The 18,603-nt window shown below is 41.3% G+C and overlaps 2 protein-coding genes across 2 annotated transcripts in view; one reads left to right on the top strand and one right to left on the bottom strand.

Annotated features, from left to right (window-relative positions):
* Positions 1-1,070: 1,070 nt before the first annotated feature.
* On the top strand, positions 1,071-14,005 carry FAM185A (family with sequence similarity 185, member A). Its single transcript, XM_009865016.1, has 4 exons — positions 1,071-1,143; positions 1,841-1,936; positions 4,100-4,234; positions 13,586-14,005. Exons 1-4 carry the CDS (start codon positions 1,071-1,073, stop codon positions 13,699-13,701), a joined length of 420 nt encoding a protein of 139 aa, XP_009863318.1. The 3' UTR covers positions 13,702-14,005.
* Positions 14,006-16,532: 2,527 nt separating this feature from the next.
* Positions 16,533-18,603, bottom strand: part of FBXL13 (F-box and leucine-rich repeat protein 13) — a 44,836-nt gene continuing 42,765 nt past the window's right edge. Inside the window, exon 12 of the mRNA XM_009865015.1 lies at positions 16,533-16,668. Coding sequence (XP_009863317.1) covers positions 16,533-16,668 — 136 coding nt within the window. The remainder of the gene's footprint in view (positions 16,669-18,603) is intronic.

The following is an 18,603-nucleotide window of genomic DNA, read 5'->3' as shown; positions in this document are numbered from 1 at the left end:
ATTTTATTTTAGCTACTTCCGGAAGCTTGACTGTTTCTTTCTCTATGCACATCCAGAAACTAAGAAAAAAAGTCTCTGAGGATTTAGCGTTTTCTTGCCAATATTTTTATTTCTAGCATTGTATCTAAAGAGATATATTTCACTGACTGATTTCTTAATGTGCAATGTAACTTTTTTGATGGTTCCTTAGAGTTGCTTCATAATTTCTTTACAAAGCTTGATACACAGCTGTGTGACAAGATGTTACAACATGCAACTGCTTGTTGTTTGCACCAGGTAGCTTTCCTGCGTAAAGTTCTTGCTGTGCAGAGTCTGAACAAATAGATTCTTCTGAAAACTAAAATAGATCTTAATGTTGAAATTTTGTGCTTGATCTTTGCACAAAGATAAATTCAGCCTTGTAGAAAGAGGGGAGTGTTACTGAGGCCTTGTAGATGCTACAAGTCCAGGGCTATGGTGTTGGCCAATGTATGCCACGATTCTCCATTTCTTCTACAGCGTGGTCACTCCTTCTACGTGGTCACCTGCCTAGTGGATGAGGGAAAGGCTGTGAATGTCTATCTGGGCTTTAGTAAAGCCTTTGACACCGTTTCCAGCAGCATTCTCCCAGAGAGACTGGCTGCTCGTGGCTTGGATGGGCACACGCTTTGCTGGGAAAAATCTGGCTGGGTGGCCAGGCCTGAAGGGTGGTGGTGAATGGGGTTAAATCCACTTGGTGGACAGTCACGAGCAGTGTTCCCGAGGGCTCAGTGCTGGGGCCTCTCCCATTTAACGCTTTTATCAGTGATCTGGGTGAGGGGATGGAGTGCACCCTCAGTAAGTTTGCAGATGACACCAAGCTGGGTGGAAGTGTCGATCTGCTTGAGGGTAGCGAGGCTCTCCAGAGGGATCTACACAGACTAGAGTGATGGGCCAAGGCCGGTTGTATGAATCAATAAGGCCAAATGCTGTGTTCTGCACTTTGGCCACAGCAACCCCCCTGACAGCAATGCAGCAAGCTTGGGGAGGAGTGGCTGGAAAGCTGCTCAGCACAGAGGGACCTGAGGGTGTTGGTTGACAACTGGATGAACATGAGCCAGCAGTGTGCCCAGGTGGCCAAGAAGGCCAACGCTATCTTGGCCTGTATGAGGAACAGTGTGGCCAGTAGGTCCAGGGAAGTGATTTTTACCCCTGTACTCAGCACTGGTGAGGCTGCATCTCGAGTACTGTGTTCAGTTTTGGGCCCCTCATTACAGGACGGACGTTAAGGCACTAGAGCATGACCAGAGAAGGACAACGAAGCTGGTGAAGGGTCTGGAGCACAAGTCTTGTGAGGAACAGCTGAGAGAACTGGGGTTCTCCCTGAAAGGAGATTGTAGTGAGGTGGGGGTCTGTGTCTTCTCCCATGTAATAAGCAGTAGGAGAAGAGGAAATGGCCTCAAGTTACACCAAGGGAAGTTTAGATCGGATATTAGGAAGAGTTTCTTGGCTGAAAGGGCTATCAGGCGTTGGAATGGGTTGCCCAGGGTGGTGGTCAAGTCTCCGTTGGTATTCAAGAGTTATGTAGACACAGTGCTTAGAGATAGGACTTAGTGAGCACTTGTCAGTGTTAAGTTAATGATTGGACTCAATGATCTTAAATGTCTTTTTCCGATCTGGGTAAATCTGTGATTCTGGTCAAGGGAGATAAGTTTTGTTCAGAAACCTGTTTTTCTAAGCCTAACATTCAGTAAATCAATACAAGATACTTCTCAAACACAGAAGAATTGACAAAATCATTTCAAAGTACAAAGAAATATTCTAGCAAATTTTGATTTTAAAAGAGTGAATGACACACAATTTATTTTCTTTTTTTTTTTAGATTCATCAGATGGAAGTCTAAAAGCTTCTACGCATTATGGGACAATAGATGTTTATGTCAGTCAATTAAGAACCGTGGATCTGAAATCCGAGAAAGGTTAGCAAACTGAAATGAGTACTTTTTATGGCAGCTTATGATGTAAAAGAAAAGCGAGTAAGGAGGATTTTGTTTATCTGTCTGGAAAAAAGTAGTTTGTGATTGTTCGTTATCTATATTCTTTGTTTATCTCATTGTCATAAGATATATTAATACTGTAAACTCTGTAAAGGGCAATGATACTTAAAATGGATTACAGAATTTTTGTATTTTTCAATACTTTTTTTTCCCTGGCAATGTACCCAACAGAATTTTGCAGAGTTGACCTGGATTACTATCTTTCTTTGCCCCGAGCAGAGTTTACTCTATGACGCCGATAAGCGTATGTGCAGAGTGACAACTGACACACATTTACATTTCTTTTTCCTGCCTTTTCTGAGTGAGATGCCACATTATTTGAAATTGGAAGACAGAAAAACAAAGATGAGAGAGCCTTACCCCACCATTCTTCCTTTTTCTCTCTTGATTACTCACTAGAATTTCACTTCTTAGTTAAAAGCTCACTCCCTAAAGTTGGATTCGTAGTTTTGCCATTCAGAAGATATGATACTGTAAATTACAAAGCCCTGAATACATCTTGCTAGTCCTAGTTTTGCAAAAAAAACCCCACCACAGGGTTTTATGTTTAACATCATGTCTGGCACTGTGGGTGGTTTAAATGAATGTGGTATTTGGTGCCCTTCTCTCATCTGTGAGACAATGCCTGTGCCCTGTTAAAATCTAGCGGTTACTCATAATGGGAATAATGAAGGAAATGCATTGAAATCACTTGTGTGCCACTCTGCTGTACAAGCTATTCTGATTCCATCGGTGCAAATAAATTTATTTTTATATTATTTCTTAGTTACCTGTTGAATTACTTAAGTCTCTTTGAATTAGTATTTAATAAAAGTTAATTCATGATATAGTCAGAACATTGCCTGACATCTCTTTTGGCAGCACAGTTTAGTAAAGGCAAAGTTGATGAAGTTCTGGTTTTGTTTACGCTGTATATTGAGAGTAACGGCTGACAGCTGCAGCGTAGAAAATATCCCATTTGTGATAAATCAGCTGCATGTGTGTTGGATTTTATGAGTCACACCACTGAGCAGCAACTCTCTAGGGAGGACCCAAAGATGAAGACCTTTTCCCTTTCTTATCCAGCATGATTTAGGCCTAAATTATACTAACAGTTATTTGTTCACCAGGACTGTCCCAGGAAAGTGATTCTGCTGTATTTAAATTGCAGAGCTAGAGTTGCTTTCTGACTGCTGCTTATTTGTTAGAACATCAGGGGTTTTTTACCATGTTCTACTTCAGCTTTTAGGATGTATTTAAATAAACTTTTTATGTTTTGAATGTGAGAACTGGGCAAAAACTAAGGAGCACATATGCAGGTAGCATATTCTGAATTTTGTTGAGTTTTTTGTTTTAATGTCTGGGATGCAGCTTCCAAATGTTGTCACAGAGTAATTCCAAATGTTACTGATGTGGACAGATTGGGGCCCAGCATCCATCTTCAGTCTGATGCATAGAAGCATATATTTAGGGGAAGCAAAAGTCAGAATTTATGTTTCTAACCTCAAGGCTAGATTTATTTAGGCTACTAAAACTGCAGTTTTGTTAGTAGTTTGCATCTTAGTGATACATAGTCTAAACTGGTTAATCACTTCTGAGACCGCATGTGTTGGAGGATGTGGACAGCTGGCACTGTGCTGTAAAAGCAAAGACAGCTGCTCACATTAACACTATGTGAGCGGCATCTCCTCGTTCCGGAGGAGCAGTTCTTTCATAATATGCAATTCAGGGGCTGCATTAATCATTAAATCCAATCCCGTGTCCTTCAAGTCATAATACCTGTGAGATCTATTACATTTGCTTCTGTTGATCATTCCTGTAATAAGAACCTCTACCAAGAGCCATTGCTGGGAGTACTTGTCAATGTTAATTTTTACGTCTGCCAAGGAAATACTGTGACACCATTTTCTACATGTGCCATAAAGTGTTCTGGTTATGATAAATGACCTTCATTCATCCTTTCAGAGATAAAGAGGTTACTGTGTCTGAAGGCTTTTGAAAAACTCAACCAAACAAATGACTCAATAAAAGTTAGCTAAATAACTGCCCGTTTCATGCTTTGATCTCAGTGTTAAACTAACTAGCTTTCATTTAAATTTATACCAGGTTCAATTACTGTCAAGGTACCTGCTTCTCTCAAAGCCTATTTACAGTTGTCTGGAAGAAAAGTAGATGTGAGCTCAGAGATCCAGTTAAAAGAAACACAGAGTGCCTCCAAAGACAACCATGTAACTATAAGTGGTAAGGCTTACTAATCTTGGCTTCTAAAAATGTCTGTCTGGCTCTACGCTTCCTTAAGAATTTATTGCTCTTGGCTGCTTCTTGTTTTGTCCATTTCAGGTTCAGATGTTTGCTTGTGCCATTGTACTCCTCATGTTGCTGGATGACTTTTTCACTTTGTTTGGTAAATGACTTGAGAAGACAAACAACTGCTTGTCTAACAAAAGTCTTAGAGGCAAATTCATCCTGAGTTATTTCAGTGAATCTGTGGGAGGTAATCCTGGGCTGAATTTGACCCAATGCTTCGTTATCTGAGACAGTTATACATCATAAATTGCCAGGGAATATATATTAAAAATATAATGAAAAATTTTGTCTTTTTCTCTGTGTTGAGTGGGGAAGGGAACTAAAAGAGGTATATGGCATATTTGTAAATGTGCAGTATAAATGTTAAACAGCACAGGATAGGCAGAGAAGTGATGGGTTGGAGATAGCCCGAAGAACAAAAGAAGCTGGAGCATGGAGGAATAGAGAGTACATGGAAAGGTGCCTGCAATGACTGGAAGCGTTCTTCTGATGCACTTAAAACTGAACTCAGGAATCCCAAGTCTTGCTATTTCCTGCTTTAGAGAACAATTGTACAATTCATTGTCAGGGTGTGTATTTCTCTCCTCCTCTCCAGACGTGTCTATCTAGAAGTTAAGGCTGTTGTTACCAATTACTGGGTTTGCTCAAGAGAAAACATTAACGTAATGTGTCTGAAGGCTCCAGCTTTGTTTTTGAACGTGTTATGTCAGTGTGACCTGATATGATAGCAGATTGGGTGAGGCTTTGAGTTTTTCTTTGGTTTTAAACCTAAGAAAATAAGCACAAAACTTCTTTTCCTCCTCCATGTCAGATGATAATCTCAAAGTCAAGAAATGTTAGAAGCATATATATGTAATGTAAATATGTACCCTACTTTATATAAAATAGTAGTTTTGAAATGTATTGACATAGTTCTTCCTGCCTTGAACAGTAACTAGTGTTTAAATTGACTAGTGGTTATTAAATACAATTTCTTTTAAAAACATGGTTAAAAGTTCTTAGGCTAGAAACCTGTGGAAGGACCCCAGATTCTAGCGAGGCCCTATATAATAAATTCTCTCAGCAATAAAACAACGTTTCTCCCAGTGAGTGAGGACCACTGGTCAGTCAATCATCCTGTTCCTCTCGCAACATTAAAGTTAAGAGTGGTCGTGCAAATATACACAGCTGAGTGGCTTCTCTGGTTTCATGACCCAGGCAGTGTTTATGCAGGACAGTCACTGCTGAAGCGGATGCAATTTTTCAACCTGCCATTCTGTATTGGAATTATCTTGGCAGTTGAGGCTATAAGTGGCCCCAATTAGTTAACCTTCAAGCATACGTTTCTTAAAGACATGGAAATTGGCAAGAATAATGCAGCAGCAACAGCATTAGCCCATTGATTATCAGTTGTTTAAAGAGGTTATGGAATCGCACAAAAAATAATAATCAAAGATTTAAATTGACCATAGTACAGGTGGATGAAAAACAGGCTCTGGAATGGATTTTCTGCAGGATACAATTCAGTTCAACTAGTGCTGTGCTAAAGTAACGTATCTTCACCTGGCTCCTTATACCTGGCATTTAGCTTTGTGTGCTTTTTCACATAATGGACCCAAGGATTTGTATCAGCTCTCTCCTCCCTTTGCTTCACTGGTCAGGAAGAAGCAACAAACCTGAAGGGAGCTGAAGCAGTTGGTTTTAAACCTAAGAAAATAAGCACAAAACTTCTTTTCTTCCTCCATGTCAGATCACAATGCTCCTTTTCTTAGCATTTTAGAAATGCTGCCTCTCTTTCCTTTTCCTAGTAAGAAATACTGCTTTGGCATGGCAGGGAAGATGCTCCCCACTTTACCTCTGTACTCAGCACTGATGAGGCTGCACCTTGAGGATTGTGTTCAGTTTTGGTCACCTCAGTATAAGAGAGATATCGAGGTGTTGGAGCGAGTGCAGAGGAGGGCAACAAAGCTGGTGAAGGGCCTGGAGAACAGACCTTATGAGGAGCGATTGAGGGAGCTGGGTCTGTTCAGTTTGACGAAGAGGAGGCTGAGGGAGGATCTCATCATGCTCTACAATTACTTGAAAGGACATTGTAGAGAGGTTGGTGCTGGGCTCTTCTCACAGGTAATTAGGGACAGAACCAGGGGGAATGGTTTCAAGTTGCAACAGGGCAAGTTTAGGCTGGACATTAGGAAGAAGTTCTTCACGGAGAGAGTGGTCAGAAACTGGAACAGACTGCCTAGGGAGGTGGTTGAGTCGCCATCCCTGGGTGTGTTTAAAGGTCGTTTAGATGGGGTGTTGGGTGATATGGTTTAGGGGTGAATTTTTAGTGTAGGGTCAGTGGTTGAACTTGATTATCCCAAGGGTCTTTTCCAACCTGAATTGTTCTATGATTCTATGATCACATGGGGACAGCATATTCTTTCTGGAGGCCAAGCATTTATCCTCGCATTCTGAACAATCTCTTTTTCTAAAAGCTGATAGTTGAGATTTTTCTTGTACAAGTATGTTCTGAAATAACTAATTCTATATCATGAAAACATTACCTACTGTTGAAGTTTTAGGTACAGAGTCTATAGCTGTCCTCCTGTTGCAACTGATGAAATATAAAGTGGAGAGAGAAGAGGAGTTTTGCCAAGTGAAAAAAAACTTAGCCCAAGAGCAGGGCAGTTTAGATTTTTATGCTTCTGAGCTCGAAGGTTAGTTTAAAAATAGCTGAATTTTCAGAAACTGGCCCGTTCTCATGTGGATAACACAGGAATCAGCTGCTTGCAGGAAGCTTTACTTGCCTCTGGAAATACTGTGAGAGATGTTAGGGAGGACACTCTCCCGTGGGAAGACGTGATAGAGTTCTGTGACTTGGGTAGGCGTGGGCCTTGTCTGTCACCTGCTCTGGGAGGCCGTCCCCACTGCTTTATGTGGCCGTCATGTGCGTCTCATCACCTTGCTTCCTCACTCCCATTTCTACATCGAGTGGGGAAGTCAGTTTGCTACAGTCCCACCAGCAGTCACAGCCAGGGCTTTGTGAGACATCCGGAGAACAGAGCAGGATTTAGTGAAAGTGAGATGAAAGCCTGGAGTGCTCTAGAGGCACCAGGTATGGTATAATGAAATCTGTTCTAACAACAGATTTTTCAAGCTAAGCACTAGTCCAGCCTCCATCTGTGAAAGTGTTTGGCTATCTCGTTTGAGTGCCTGAGTAACTCCAGTAATTTCTGATGGCGACCATATGAGAGCATTTTTTTCTTTCTGACTAGATGACCTTTAAAGGTCCCTTCCAGCCGTACGCATTCCATTATTCCTTTCCTGGGCAAAAAGGGTGGGAAGAGAGGATTCTGCTTAGCCTGTGCTGCGCAATGTCTGTGCCTTCCTTGTGTCTCCAGGTCTGCCTGTATTCTTACATCACCTGGTTTAAGAAGGCTGTAGAGATCTTTAATTATGTCTGGAACTACGTATCGTAAGAGGAAGGGTAGCAGGCTAAAATATATCAAATATTCAAGCAGAAAAGTTGCTCAGGAGCTGTCATGCCAAAGGGGTTACAAACAGATTGAACAGCAGGGTTAAAATTAGTATAATCTTGATTTATATGCTGTGTAGGCCATTTTTCTAATAACTTCTTTTATTTAAAGTATGAAGCTAGGAATAATTACCTGTGTGGTCCCAAGAGGAGAAATATTTCAATAAAAACATCAGTAAACAGGAAACAATGATGTTTCACAGTCGAAAAAACTAAGCAGTGTATTCACATGAGTGTTCTGTAAAACTCAGAATAATCACTTGGCTTTACATGGTGTTAGTAATATTTTGCTGGAAGGTGTCCAGGTTTGCACACTGCACTTCAAAAAGGATATGGACAACTGTAGAGACTGTGAAGAACACGTGATTAGAAGCCTAAAAAAGTGGTTTATGAGGGAATACTAAAAAAAAGTATTGTTTTTGTCTAAAGAAGACTGAAGAATGTGTGCTTTTCCAGTACATAAGAAATTGCTGCAGAGATGAAAAAACTAAACTGTTCTCTGTCCACTGGTGATAGATCTAGAGACTATGATTTGACCTTACAGTAAAGACAATTCAGATAAATAGTAAATAAACTTTCTGGTAATAAGCACTTGTCTGGTGAGGCCGTAGGGCTGTAAGTACTGCAGATTATGAAGAACAGGCTAAGACAAGCATGTCAGGTTAAATACAGCGCATCTTCAGGAGGTTGCTTTTAGCCCCAATTTCTGTTGTCTGAAGTCGATGCTCCCACCCACTCCACAAGACCTCCAAGGAAGGTTATGAGGCATGTGGATGGATAAATATGAGGACTAAGTGAATGCGGCCAGTGGGCATGCTTCCGCCCACTTCCATGGCCAGGCTTGTGTGTTGACAGCTTAAGCTTGCTGGAAAAAATCTTGCGATTATTCAGAGACTCTTTGGATCCTTGTAGCTGATGGTGCTAATTTCCAAATCTAATAGTTTGGGATTTCTTTAAACCATGTATATCTTCCATCTCTGGTGCCAGGGACTCATCTGATTCCAGATCTTTTTTCATCCCTGGCTCCAGCTCTAGTGCTGAGTTCAAATCAGCAGCAGCCTTTGACCCAATGCCATCCATCTGCTTGGTGCCAAGGGAGCTTTTAGCTTTGGCAGTCACTTACTCCATCTGGTTTTCAGTGCTTGTGTGAGTTTCCTTGGTAAAAGTCCCACAGTGCCACAGGTGCTTCTCAGTGGCTGCATATATTTGTCTTTGTAGGTTATCGCGTCTCCCTATTCTTACTTTCATAAGTTGGCAATCCAACCTCTTCAATTTTTCTGTTCTCTTACAAAGAATGTACTCTTTGGGAATGATTGTCTTCTCCCAGGCTGGGATTTTCTTACTCCCTACGTCATCCAGCGTGACAACTGCAGCAGTAACAGGATTATCAGCCTTTGGTAGTAATCTTACCCCATCTACAGCGCTAGAGCTTTGCTGAGGTACGTCTGAACAGTGCTCCTCTGAGCCATGTCTTGTGGTGACCACGGCCACACGTAATAGGGTGCTGCCTTTCATGATAACTTATACCTTCCCTCAGATGTCTGTGCTGGGGCTGGAGAGGAATCTCCTGCTGTGTTCTCTAACCCCCTCTTTCCTGTGAAAGTTTTGCTACCTTTTGGGTTGATCCAGCATCCAGTTATTCTTTTGATTGCTAGAAATTCCTTGGATGGCCTTCTTCCTCCTCTGCCTCAAGGTCAGCCTGTCTAATAACCACATTCCCTTGAAAAGATGGGACATTGATACTACTGTCCCATCTCCTGGTTTTCTGGGTTTCTCCTAATAACTTCAAGTCTTTTCACTGTTTGCTTCTTCAGATAAATTGTGGTGAGAAGCACCTTTCTCCTTAGAACAATTGTTTGCTCAGGCATGCACTGAAATAATAAGGCTTTTGTGTCTGTGTATGGTTAGATCTGGATTCCCCTCTGGAATGCAGGGGATTTAGGTGTTTCCTACCTCGATATCCTTCAGGAGTAACTTACTTCACGCTGCTCACAGAATGGCTTCTCATCCAGTAGTACTGGGAGAGCAGCCTATGAGATGCTGTAGACTTACCCTGTGGAATTACTTCAAAGCCCATGTGAAAGAGGGAGATTTAATTGCTTTTGTTATCAGAAATCCTATGTTTTTTACTTCAAGGTAGTATCTGTGGGTTTAGCTCATGGAGTTTCAGGGTTAAATACAAGCACAGATGAAGGAGCAGTGAACAATGTTAGGCAAGCAGCTTGCCTTTGAGAGAGAAATAACTGAAAGAGCTTGTATTATGGCAGGCTGCTGAAACTGTTAAGTTTCTTCTGAAACTCAGCTGTCGGAGCGTAGCGCTCCTTCTCACATTGTGCAGCTGACTTGAGTCTGTTGCGTTCAGAGTTATGGTTCTGATCCCAGGAGTAACACTATCCACTGCCGTGTCCCTCCCTGTTTTCTCTGTTCTATGTGCACCTCTTAAAAACTTTCCTTCTTTCCTAGAAACAAGTTTTATTGACTCTTTGCCACTAGAATTGAGTGGGAAGAGCTTTGTTTTACAGTGTCCCTCTGAACACTGTCCCTCTGTGAAGCCTTCATCCTTAAGCGATATCTTAATAAAACAAACAAAGACCCAGGTTGTGTCTGGAAAAGATTACATTCCTTCAAGTCAAATAGAAAGTTCATCCAACTTTTATAAAACCCATTAGAAGAGATGCTATCCTACAGATTTTTATTGGTTTCAGCTTGCATTTAACTAAAGCTGTTCACAGCCTTTTTGAGATTAAACTACAGTCCTAACAACACTGGTGAACAATATTTAAAATATGCTTCTCTTCGTGTCTTTTACAAGACAAAAATAGAGCTCTCTAACTTCTCAAATCTCCAGGAAGGCAAGTGAACAAACAGTTGGTAGTTGACTGTGTAAAGTTCTGCAAAGGTGTTCTCTGCCTTTAGACACCACACATGGGGGAAAAAACCCTCTTTTTTCCTGGACCTTAAACTGAAAAGGTCACCACACAACACACCAGTGCATCTGTCTTCTGAGCTCATGCTGTTTTCTTGACTCGTGGGTTTTGAAATGAAATCTCTTTTTTAATCTTTCACCTTATTTTCAGTCCAGCAGGCTGTTGGCTTTTGTGATTTGATCATGCTAGCAAAGTCATCCTCAAAATCCACCGACGTTCCCACAGTATTCTGAGTACAGTTAAGTCCAAACTGTCACCAGAAGGTCTCCAATAAACCTTATTCCTTGATTAGAGCCTCATACACAAAACTATTTAAATGAATTAAGCTTGATTTGAACCTGCTACTGGTGATAGGTTTAATAATCTTAAAATAGTTTGAAGAACTTCATCCCTAGAGAGTGGAACTTGACACCCGCTTTCCTGCAGGCAGTTTGATATTTTCTGCATTCCCTTCGCAGGCAAATCTCCAAAAGAAGCATAAGGAACAAAACATTTTTCTAAGTTCACACAGCAAATGTAAAATGAGAAACAGAGCTCAGACAACAACTGAACTTTAGAACAGCTCTTGTTAATTTGTTTCTGTATTTCTTCAAAACTGTTCTTTAACTTTTTAGCAAAAGCGTAGCAGGATATAAGCAGTTCATGAAACTCTTCATTCACAGGGCTGATTTTTGTGCTCAATGGTTGTTCCTTGTACAGAAGTACAAGCCATGGTGACAAAAACATGAGAGAGAGGAACTGGAACTGATATGCACTTTGTTGAAATATCTCTTTGCCATACATTTATTGTGTCCTCTCTCCTTAGGAAAAAACCCAACAAACTTGTATTTCCAGTGCTATGCAATTCTGCAGATTTTCCTTTGCACTTTGTTGGTTTGGGGTTTTTGACACCTGGAGGCTATTTTCTGCTTAAAATTAATGTTTTAAGGACTCCCTCTACTTAAAAGACAGATCTCGGTTTCATTTCTATTCTGTATTCTCTGATACAATACTATTGCAATTGAGGAAAGCTTTCCAAGGAATTGAAGTTTCAGATATCAACAGATTTAATGTAAAACACATTTGCGCAACTTTGTGGTGATTGTTATAGATTTAAGTTCGTAATTAGATGGGGAGTAGAACTGTAGATTTTGCTTTACAGTAGGAATGGTATCGAGACTGAGCGTGACTGAGGCTGCTGCTGCCTGGAGTGGTCAGGAGTGTAGAAATTGTGCTGGGATGCTCCCATGGAGATCCTTGAAGGCTTGTTGTGGTCTGATAACGAAGGACACTGGAATACCTCTCCATTCACAGGGAGAACTCTGTCAGTGCTGGACTCCTCTAAAAATCCCATACTTATAAACAGTACCTCAGCCTGCTAGTGAATTGATGTGGGTTTGGCCCATAACCTGGAATTAATCTGCCTTCGAAGTACTAAAGGCTGAAACGCTATTGAAAAGTTCTGGCACGTAGGCTTGAGTTGTGGAAACCGACGCAATGATGTCAGTTGGGGTTTTGCCACTGTTTTTGACGTGGCCAAAACTTAACTCCAGCTGCGTTACAGGTCAGAGCAGAGCATGTTTGCAAAGTTGCTTCAGAATCTACTTCCCTGCCATCCCTCATGCTATTCCAGGCTCAGATTAGTTCTAAACTTAGAATTCACTCAGTCACACAAATGCTAAAGTAATAATGAAAGATGTTTCGTAAAGATAAACCCAAGTGAAGGCTGATCTTGTGATAAAGGCACTGATTTGGGACTTAAAAGATCGCAGTTTAATCCCTGTTTGGTCATAAGTATGCATAAATTTGGAAGGTCACTTATTCTCTCTTGGCCTCAGTTTCTTAACTGTAAAATGAGGGTAAGATGAGCTTTCTCTTTAGTCTGTTACACAGCAAACTTTTCAGAGCATGGCCACGCATACTGAGCTTGTGTGAAACGTAAGAAAGCCCCAATAGTAGCATCATGTCTGGTCATCTGGAAAACCAGGTCTTACCCGTGTCTCTTTTCTGTGTGTTTGATAAAGATGAAAACTTTTTCAAATTACTTGCCAGATGAATGTTTGATGTAGATGTGTGCATTGGGTTCGCATGGCAAGGTTTGGTGCTCAACAGGTCTGGTTTACTACCCGGGCGACTTCTGTGAGAAGCTGCTAGAAGCTTGCCCCATATCCGGCAGCCAGCCAGCCCCAAGGTGTACCCACCGCTGGCCAAGGCTGAGCCCAGCAGGGATGGTGGTAGCCCCTCTGGGGTAATGTTTTGAAGAAGGGGGAAAAGTTGCTGTATAAAAGCCATTGCAGCTGGAGAGGGGAGTGAGAATATGTGAGAGAAGCAACTGTGCAGACCCCAAGGTCAGTGAAGAAGGAGGGGGAGGAGGTGCTCCAGGCACCAGAGCAGAGATTCCCCTGCAGCCGGTGGTGAAGACTCTGGTGAGGCAGGCTGTCCCCCTGCAGCCCATGGAGGACCCCACGCCAGAGCAGGTGAAGGTGTTGTGAGTGATCTCCCTGTCCTCATCTTGACCCACGAGCCTTTTGTTGTATTTTCTCTTCTGTGTCCAGCTGAGGAAGGGAGTGACAGAGCAGCTTTGGTGGGCACCTGGAGTCCAGCCAGAGTCAACCCATCACAATGTATTTCCTAGCCCATAATAAAAATGATGGAACTATATAATAAAGAATTTTTATTGTAATAATGTATTATGGAAAATGAGATTAATGCAAAAAACTGTATCAAGAATAAAATATCAGAAGCCTCTGTTAAAAATATATAGATTCTACCAAATAGGAGTCTCATAAGTATTTCCAGGGAGCTTAAAAAAAAAAAAAGTCAATGTGAATGTTGTGTGCTTACTGTATGTCAAATTCTGCTGAAAGGAATTCTCTTTTCCAGGTCACATGAATCAAAGTGATGAAATGGACAAATGGATTAAGGCTGACACACAAAATGGCAAAGTGTGTCTTAAAAGCCAAAGTTGGATCCAGTCTGTCAAGCTGAAGAGTTCTTAAAGGTGAAATAGGCCAAAGAAATTAAATCAAGAAATTGTAAACTGTAAAATTATGAAACTTTGTGGATGTATATTCATAATGTAAGAGAGAAACAATATTAAAAATGAGGGTGTTTCAACCCAAGGTTTGCCCTGACAGTGGCTGGTGCTTAACAGGTCGCGTTTACTTTTAGTGCCTTTTAGGAATGACAAGATCTTACATATTCAGAATTTGTGTAACTTGACCCACTTACCATGTCAGTGTAAAAGCTGGTACTTTTGAAACAAAAGTTTGGAATTGTTTAAAAGGAAAAAGCTTTCTCAACATCTCTTACTTGAAAGTATGAAAATTTACTTCCAAGATAACATGCTTTGCAAGCTGTTTTGTATTTTTAAATTGAATGTCTTAGTACTGTGGGAATTCTATTGATTTATGCAAAATGTGGAGAATTTTCTTCAGCCCAATTATTTCTGTCATAGATGGGATAAAACCACTTTCAGAACCGTAATTCTTACTTGGTTTTCTCATTTGGTGTTTGACCCCTAAGGAGTGTCTGCCTTGTCAATGGGTACTGTATGTGTAAAATTACTTATATGAAATGACAGAACTTGCTCTGTGTCATCCTGAACTACTTGTCTGTGGGTAGAAATAAGAACTCGAGCTTTGTCTACCACTGTTAGCCTGCAAAGAAAAGCTTTAAAAATAAATGCTCCAAGGTGCAATGGATCTGGCTGATTTCAGAGAGGAACACTCCACCAGCTGAGCTTCAGATAAGAGTTCACATGAACATTCCCCTAAAGTAAAAGCTGTCAAAGAATGGAAGCATTGTCCTAATAAATGAGAGCTGAGATCTGTTTATTTGCCACATTTCCAGTGACTTCCCCGCAGCCTTGCATGGCGGGGCTGGAAGCTCTTTGGTGCAGAGGAGGGAGGAGGGGAGGTGCGCGTGCCCTTCACGGGGCATACGTGACTGTTGTGGAGGATTTTGTGTTACTGTAATACAAACACACAGTACATGGAGCTTTTAAAAGCCCTTCCCTATACATATATGGCAACTTATAAAAAACATACTGAAATTTGTGTTTTAAAACTGAAACGTACGAATTCCTGCCAACTGAGTGGATGGAGAAATAGTAATGAGGAGCTCAGAGTGTCAGCTCGGGTGTTAAGTTGCATCTCTGTGTACATTATGAAATGAACTTCTCCTTTCCCACAGGATTCCCCAAGAGGTGTCACTGCCCCTGGCTAATTGACTTCAGTAGTCAAGGGCAGCATTTTTACTATAATTCAGGGTGTTTAAAAACTCCATGTTCTGTTTGCTGTCATCTGTGCTGTTGGTTTGGATGAGGTGGGCACTGATGTGTATGGCACAGTATTTGTATTTTTCATAGAAATGCTAATATATAAAACTTTATTAATGTTCTTACTAAAAGCAATATATTACTAGTTATTATTATTATACTTTTTAAAGGTACAGAATTAATAAATGTGTAATGGGTTTAGATTTCTTGAAAATCTTTTGGAATTAATGATTTCTGTGCGCTGCTGCAGACAAAGTGAAGGAAGTACCTCTCAGTTCCCACCGCACTGAAAACAAAAACGATGTAGTAGGTATTTCACAGTATCGAGTCCATTTAATGGCTTCATTACTCACCAGGAATACAAAGCCTGTCAGCCTCTGTGATTTACGTTGTGCTTTTCAGGACTGCTGCATCAGCAATTTAAGGGAGAGCATATTAAGAAAACATGTTATTTCTGCATTCAAAGAAAGCAAGCTGAGGCATTCATATTCTAAAACTATCTGGAATTTAAATATTAGCATTGTTAGTTACTCGCTCAGAGAAGTTTAAATAAGCCATCAGAAATATTATGCTACTGCTAAAGCTACTTTGATTATATTCCTTCCAAGCTAATAAATGTTGAGACCATCTCGAACTTTAACATAAAGGTCAAGAATGAGCTGAAGAAAGACAAATCTTTGGGAGTTTCCCCAAAGGCATCTGAGTAATGTCTTGTTCTGCTATAATGAGGTGAATGATATTTTTCTCTAGACAAGGAGAGATTAATGTGTTAGTGTTAATTAGGATTTTAGTGGTAAATCCCATGTGTGCTCATTTTATTATATTTTTCTTCCATTGGATGAGAAGACATGTTCTTGCAGCTGGAGAATATTTATCCTTTAACACTTTTTTCATCTGTGCTCCTTTTCATTTGATTCTCCGGACTGTGCCAGCTGCCAGCCAGCCCACAGTTCAGATCTGCAGATGTAAATATCGACTCCCTTAGAGAGCTGAACTCAGCCTGAGAGGCTTTGATGAGAGCTGGGGCTCTGTGTGCACAAGCGAATGCTGAGAAGTAGAGAACGGTGCTTAAATGCCCGTGTGTGGTTGTGTGTATGAAGGAATAAGTAGCTGCTACCTCACTGGTGTTCTTCACTGCTCAAGAACACTGTACTTGATGAGCACCAGCCATGTCAGCTGTGAGGTTCTGTGAGGAGTCAGAGTGTTTATGTCCTGAAGAGGCAAACAAGAACCCCAAACACATGCAGATATATTTATTGCTTACTCTGCATGGGACTACAAAAACTTCTCGTTACTGAAAGATGAGAACAGCTTGAATCGACATCTGAATGTTAGCAATGTTGCTTCTGTGCGGCTGTCTTGCTTGAAGGCGTGCACAATCCTGCAAGAAAGATTTGTGATGCTTCCTCATTAATTCCACAAACAGCATTTTGTTAAAGTATGACTAATTTTAAGAAAAAAATATAGTATTATTTTCATGCTCTAGTGAAAAACGCTTGCACTGTAGAAGATGTGGTGCAATTTCTTCATCTTGCATTTTGAAGAATTTATTTATTCAGGCTCTGATGGGTGGTTTTCGGTTAAGGTGAGTATGTTACCATCCCGATCATATCCAAGCCAGGAAGGAGGGTCAGCATCACTATGTTCTTGTTTCTGCAGTGTGGCTGTATATTTCAAAATGGCTTGTCTGCAACAAGAGTTTAAAAAAAAAAATAAATAACAAAAGTAAAAAAAAATGCGGAGGCCGTTTCTACAAAGAACATTAAAAGCAAAAGTTTCTTGGTTTAACTGAAGCTATCGCTATTATAAAAAGTGTTGTAGAAATTAAAAAGAAAAAAGATAATTGATTAGGTCATGGAGTCACAGAATAAATTAGGTTTGAAGGGGTCTCTGGGGATTATTTATTCCTGGTCTTGCTCCAGATGGCTCCAGTGAGACCAGGTGGGACATGGCTTTGCCAGTTGAGTTCTGAATGTCTCTGGGGATGAAGGTTGCACAGCCTCTCTGGGATCCTTTCAAGTGTTTGACCAGCCTCCTAGTTACACAGTTTCCTTGTATGATAGCAGAACTTTACATGTGCCACTTGTCCTGTCACTGCACCTTTGCCAACAGTCTGGCCATGTCTTCTGTATCCTCTGATCAGAGTTACAGATGTCAGGAAGGTCTCCCCCAGCCCTGAGCCTTCTCTTATGACTGAGCAAAGCAATTCTCACAGCCTCTCTTCACACACCTCACGGTCCTGGTAGCTCTCATCTGTGTTTGCTCTAGTGTGTCGGTGCCTGTCTTTCCTGGGGATCCCAAAGCACAGATCTTTGGGGCTGAGTAGGCGATACTGTTGGAATAACTGCATTGTATTTAGAAGAAAACATAACACCAAATGAGATAAATAAAACAGTTATGTCAACAGATATCACAGAATCTCAAAAGTGTATTTTCTTAGCTGTGTAGGAAGGCTACAGTAACTGTGCAGGTCCCTATCTCTGTTTTCTTCCTTGAGCAGTTTCTGTGGCATTTCCAAGTATTTGTACCCTTTCCTGATGGACCTTCTGCTTTCTTTTTGGTTAATTTTTCCACTTTTAGTTACCTTCTGTCATCCACCCCTTTTTAGAGTGTATTGTTCCTGAAATGGAATTGGATCCATGATGTGGATGTGTGTTACGGTACCTGCACTGGCCCAAGCTCACCCCAGGACTGCCTTTTGCAGCTTCTGTGATAGCCGAGCCAGAAGAGAATTGCTTATAATGTCCAAAAACCATTGATGACCCCTCTGATATTTGTGGTCTCTGTCCCTTTGCAGACTTCGAACACACCAAATTAGAACAAAATGACCCAGCAGAGAACCGGGCCTGCTGAGTGAGGCACCCTCACAAGGAGGTGAAGAACAACTCTCTCACTCCTTTCCAGGCAGTGTCAGTCCAGCAACTTTCATTGCCTTCCCAAGCTGAAAAAACTCAGCCCGCCACTTGGAGTCTTTTGAACGTCTCTCTCTTTCCACCACTCCTGCGACTTGGCTGTCGGCCCGCTCCCGGCTGGGCCCAGCACCTGCCTCCCCTGGCCTCCCCCCAGCACTGGCTCCTGCCCCCCAGACATCTCCCCCGAGCTGAGCGCGCTCATGTGCTCGCTGGGGAAGGGCCAACTCTCTCCATCTCCCGTCCTCTTTAGGAGATTCAACCTAATCTGGCATGCCACAGCCACAGCGAGGTAGCCAATTTCCTAAGCTCCGTAACAGAATATAATATATGACATCTAGATAGTAATAGAAAAAATTCAAATTAAAGGGCTCTGTTATCTGTCAGTGTTGCTACTACAGTTTTTTGTCTTTTTTCCCAAAGTGAAAACACTGCTGGTGGTTACAGAAGAGGCAGACACACAGCTGTAATTCTTGCAGTACCACAACAGGAAAGGGGAAGCAGGGAGGAGTGCAAAAGGGACAAAATTAGCGAAGCAAGGAGGTCTCCTTTTCAACTGCTGTGGGATACTTTTTTTAACTCTAACACTGACACACTGTATGAACCACATGAACACAAGGCTGTATCTGTTTTTATATTAGGGAGGCCTGTGCCATTCAGGAATGTGAGCACAATTTATATGAGCTATAAGCTCTAAGCTATAAAATACAAAT

Source organism: Apaloderma vittatum, unplaced genomic scaffold, assembly GCF_000703405.1.
Source record: "Apaloderma vittatum isolate BGI_N311 unplaced genomic scaffold, ASM70340v1 scaffold15152, whole genome shotgun sequence".
Taxonomy (NCBI): domain Eukaryota; kingdom Metazoa; phylum Chordata; class Aves; order Trogoniformes; family Trogonidae; genus Apaloderma; species Apaloderma vittatum.
This window is presented reverse-complemented; position numbering and strand designations above follow the sequence as displayed.

Bases quoted from the DNA above. Each gene is read 5' to 3' on its own strand.
- FAM185A (XM_009865016.1), top strand. From the start codon at position 1,071: ATGAGCCAGCAGTGTGCCCAGGTGGCCAAGAAGGCCAACGCTATCTTG. The intron at 1,144-1,840 runs GTAGGTCCAGGG...TTTTTTTTTTAG, and splicing joins TATGAGGAACAGTGTGGCCA to ATTCATCAGATGGAAGTCTA. The intron at 4,235-13,585 runs GTAAGGCTTACT...TCTCTTTTCCAG, and splicing joins CAACCATGTAACTATAAGTG to GTCACATGAATCAAAGTGAT.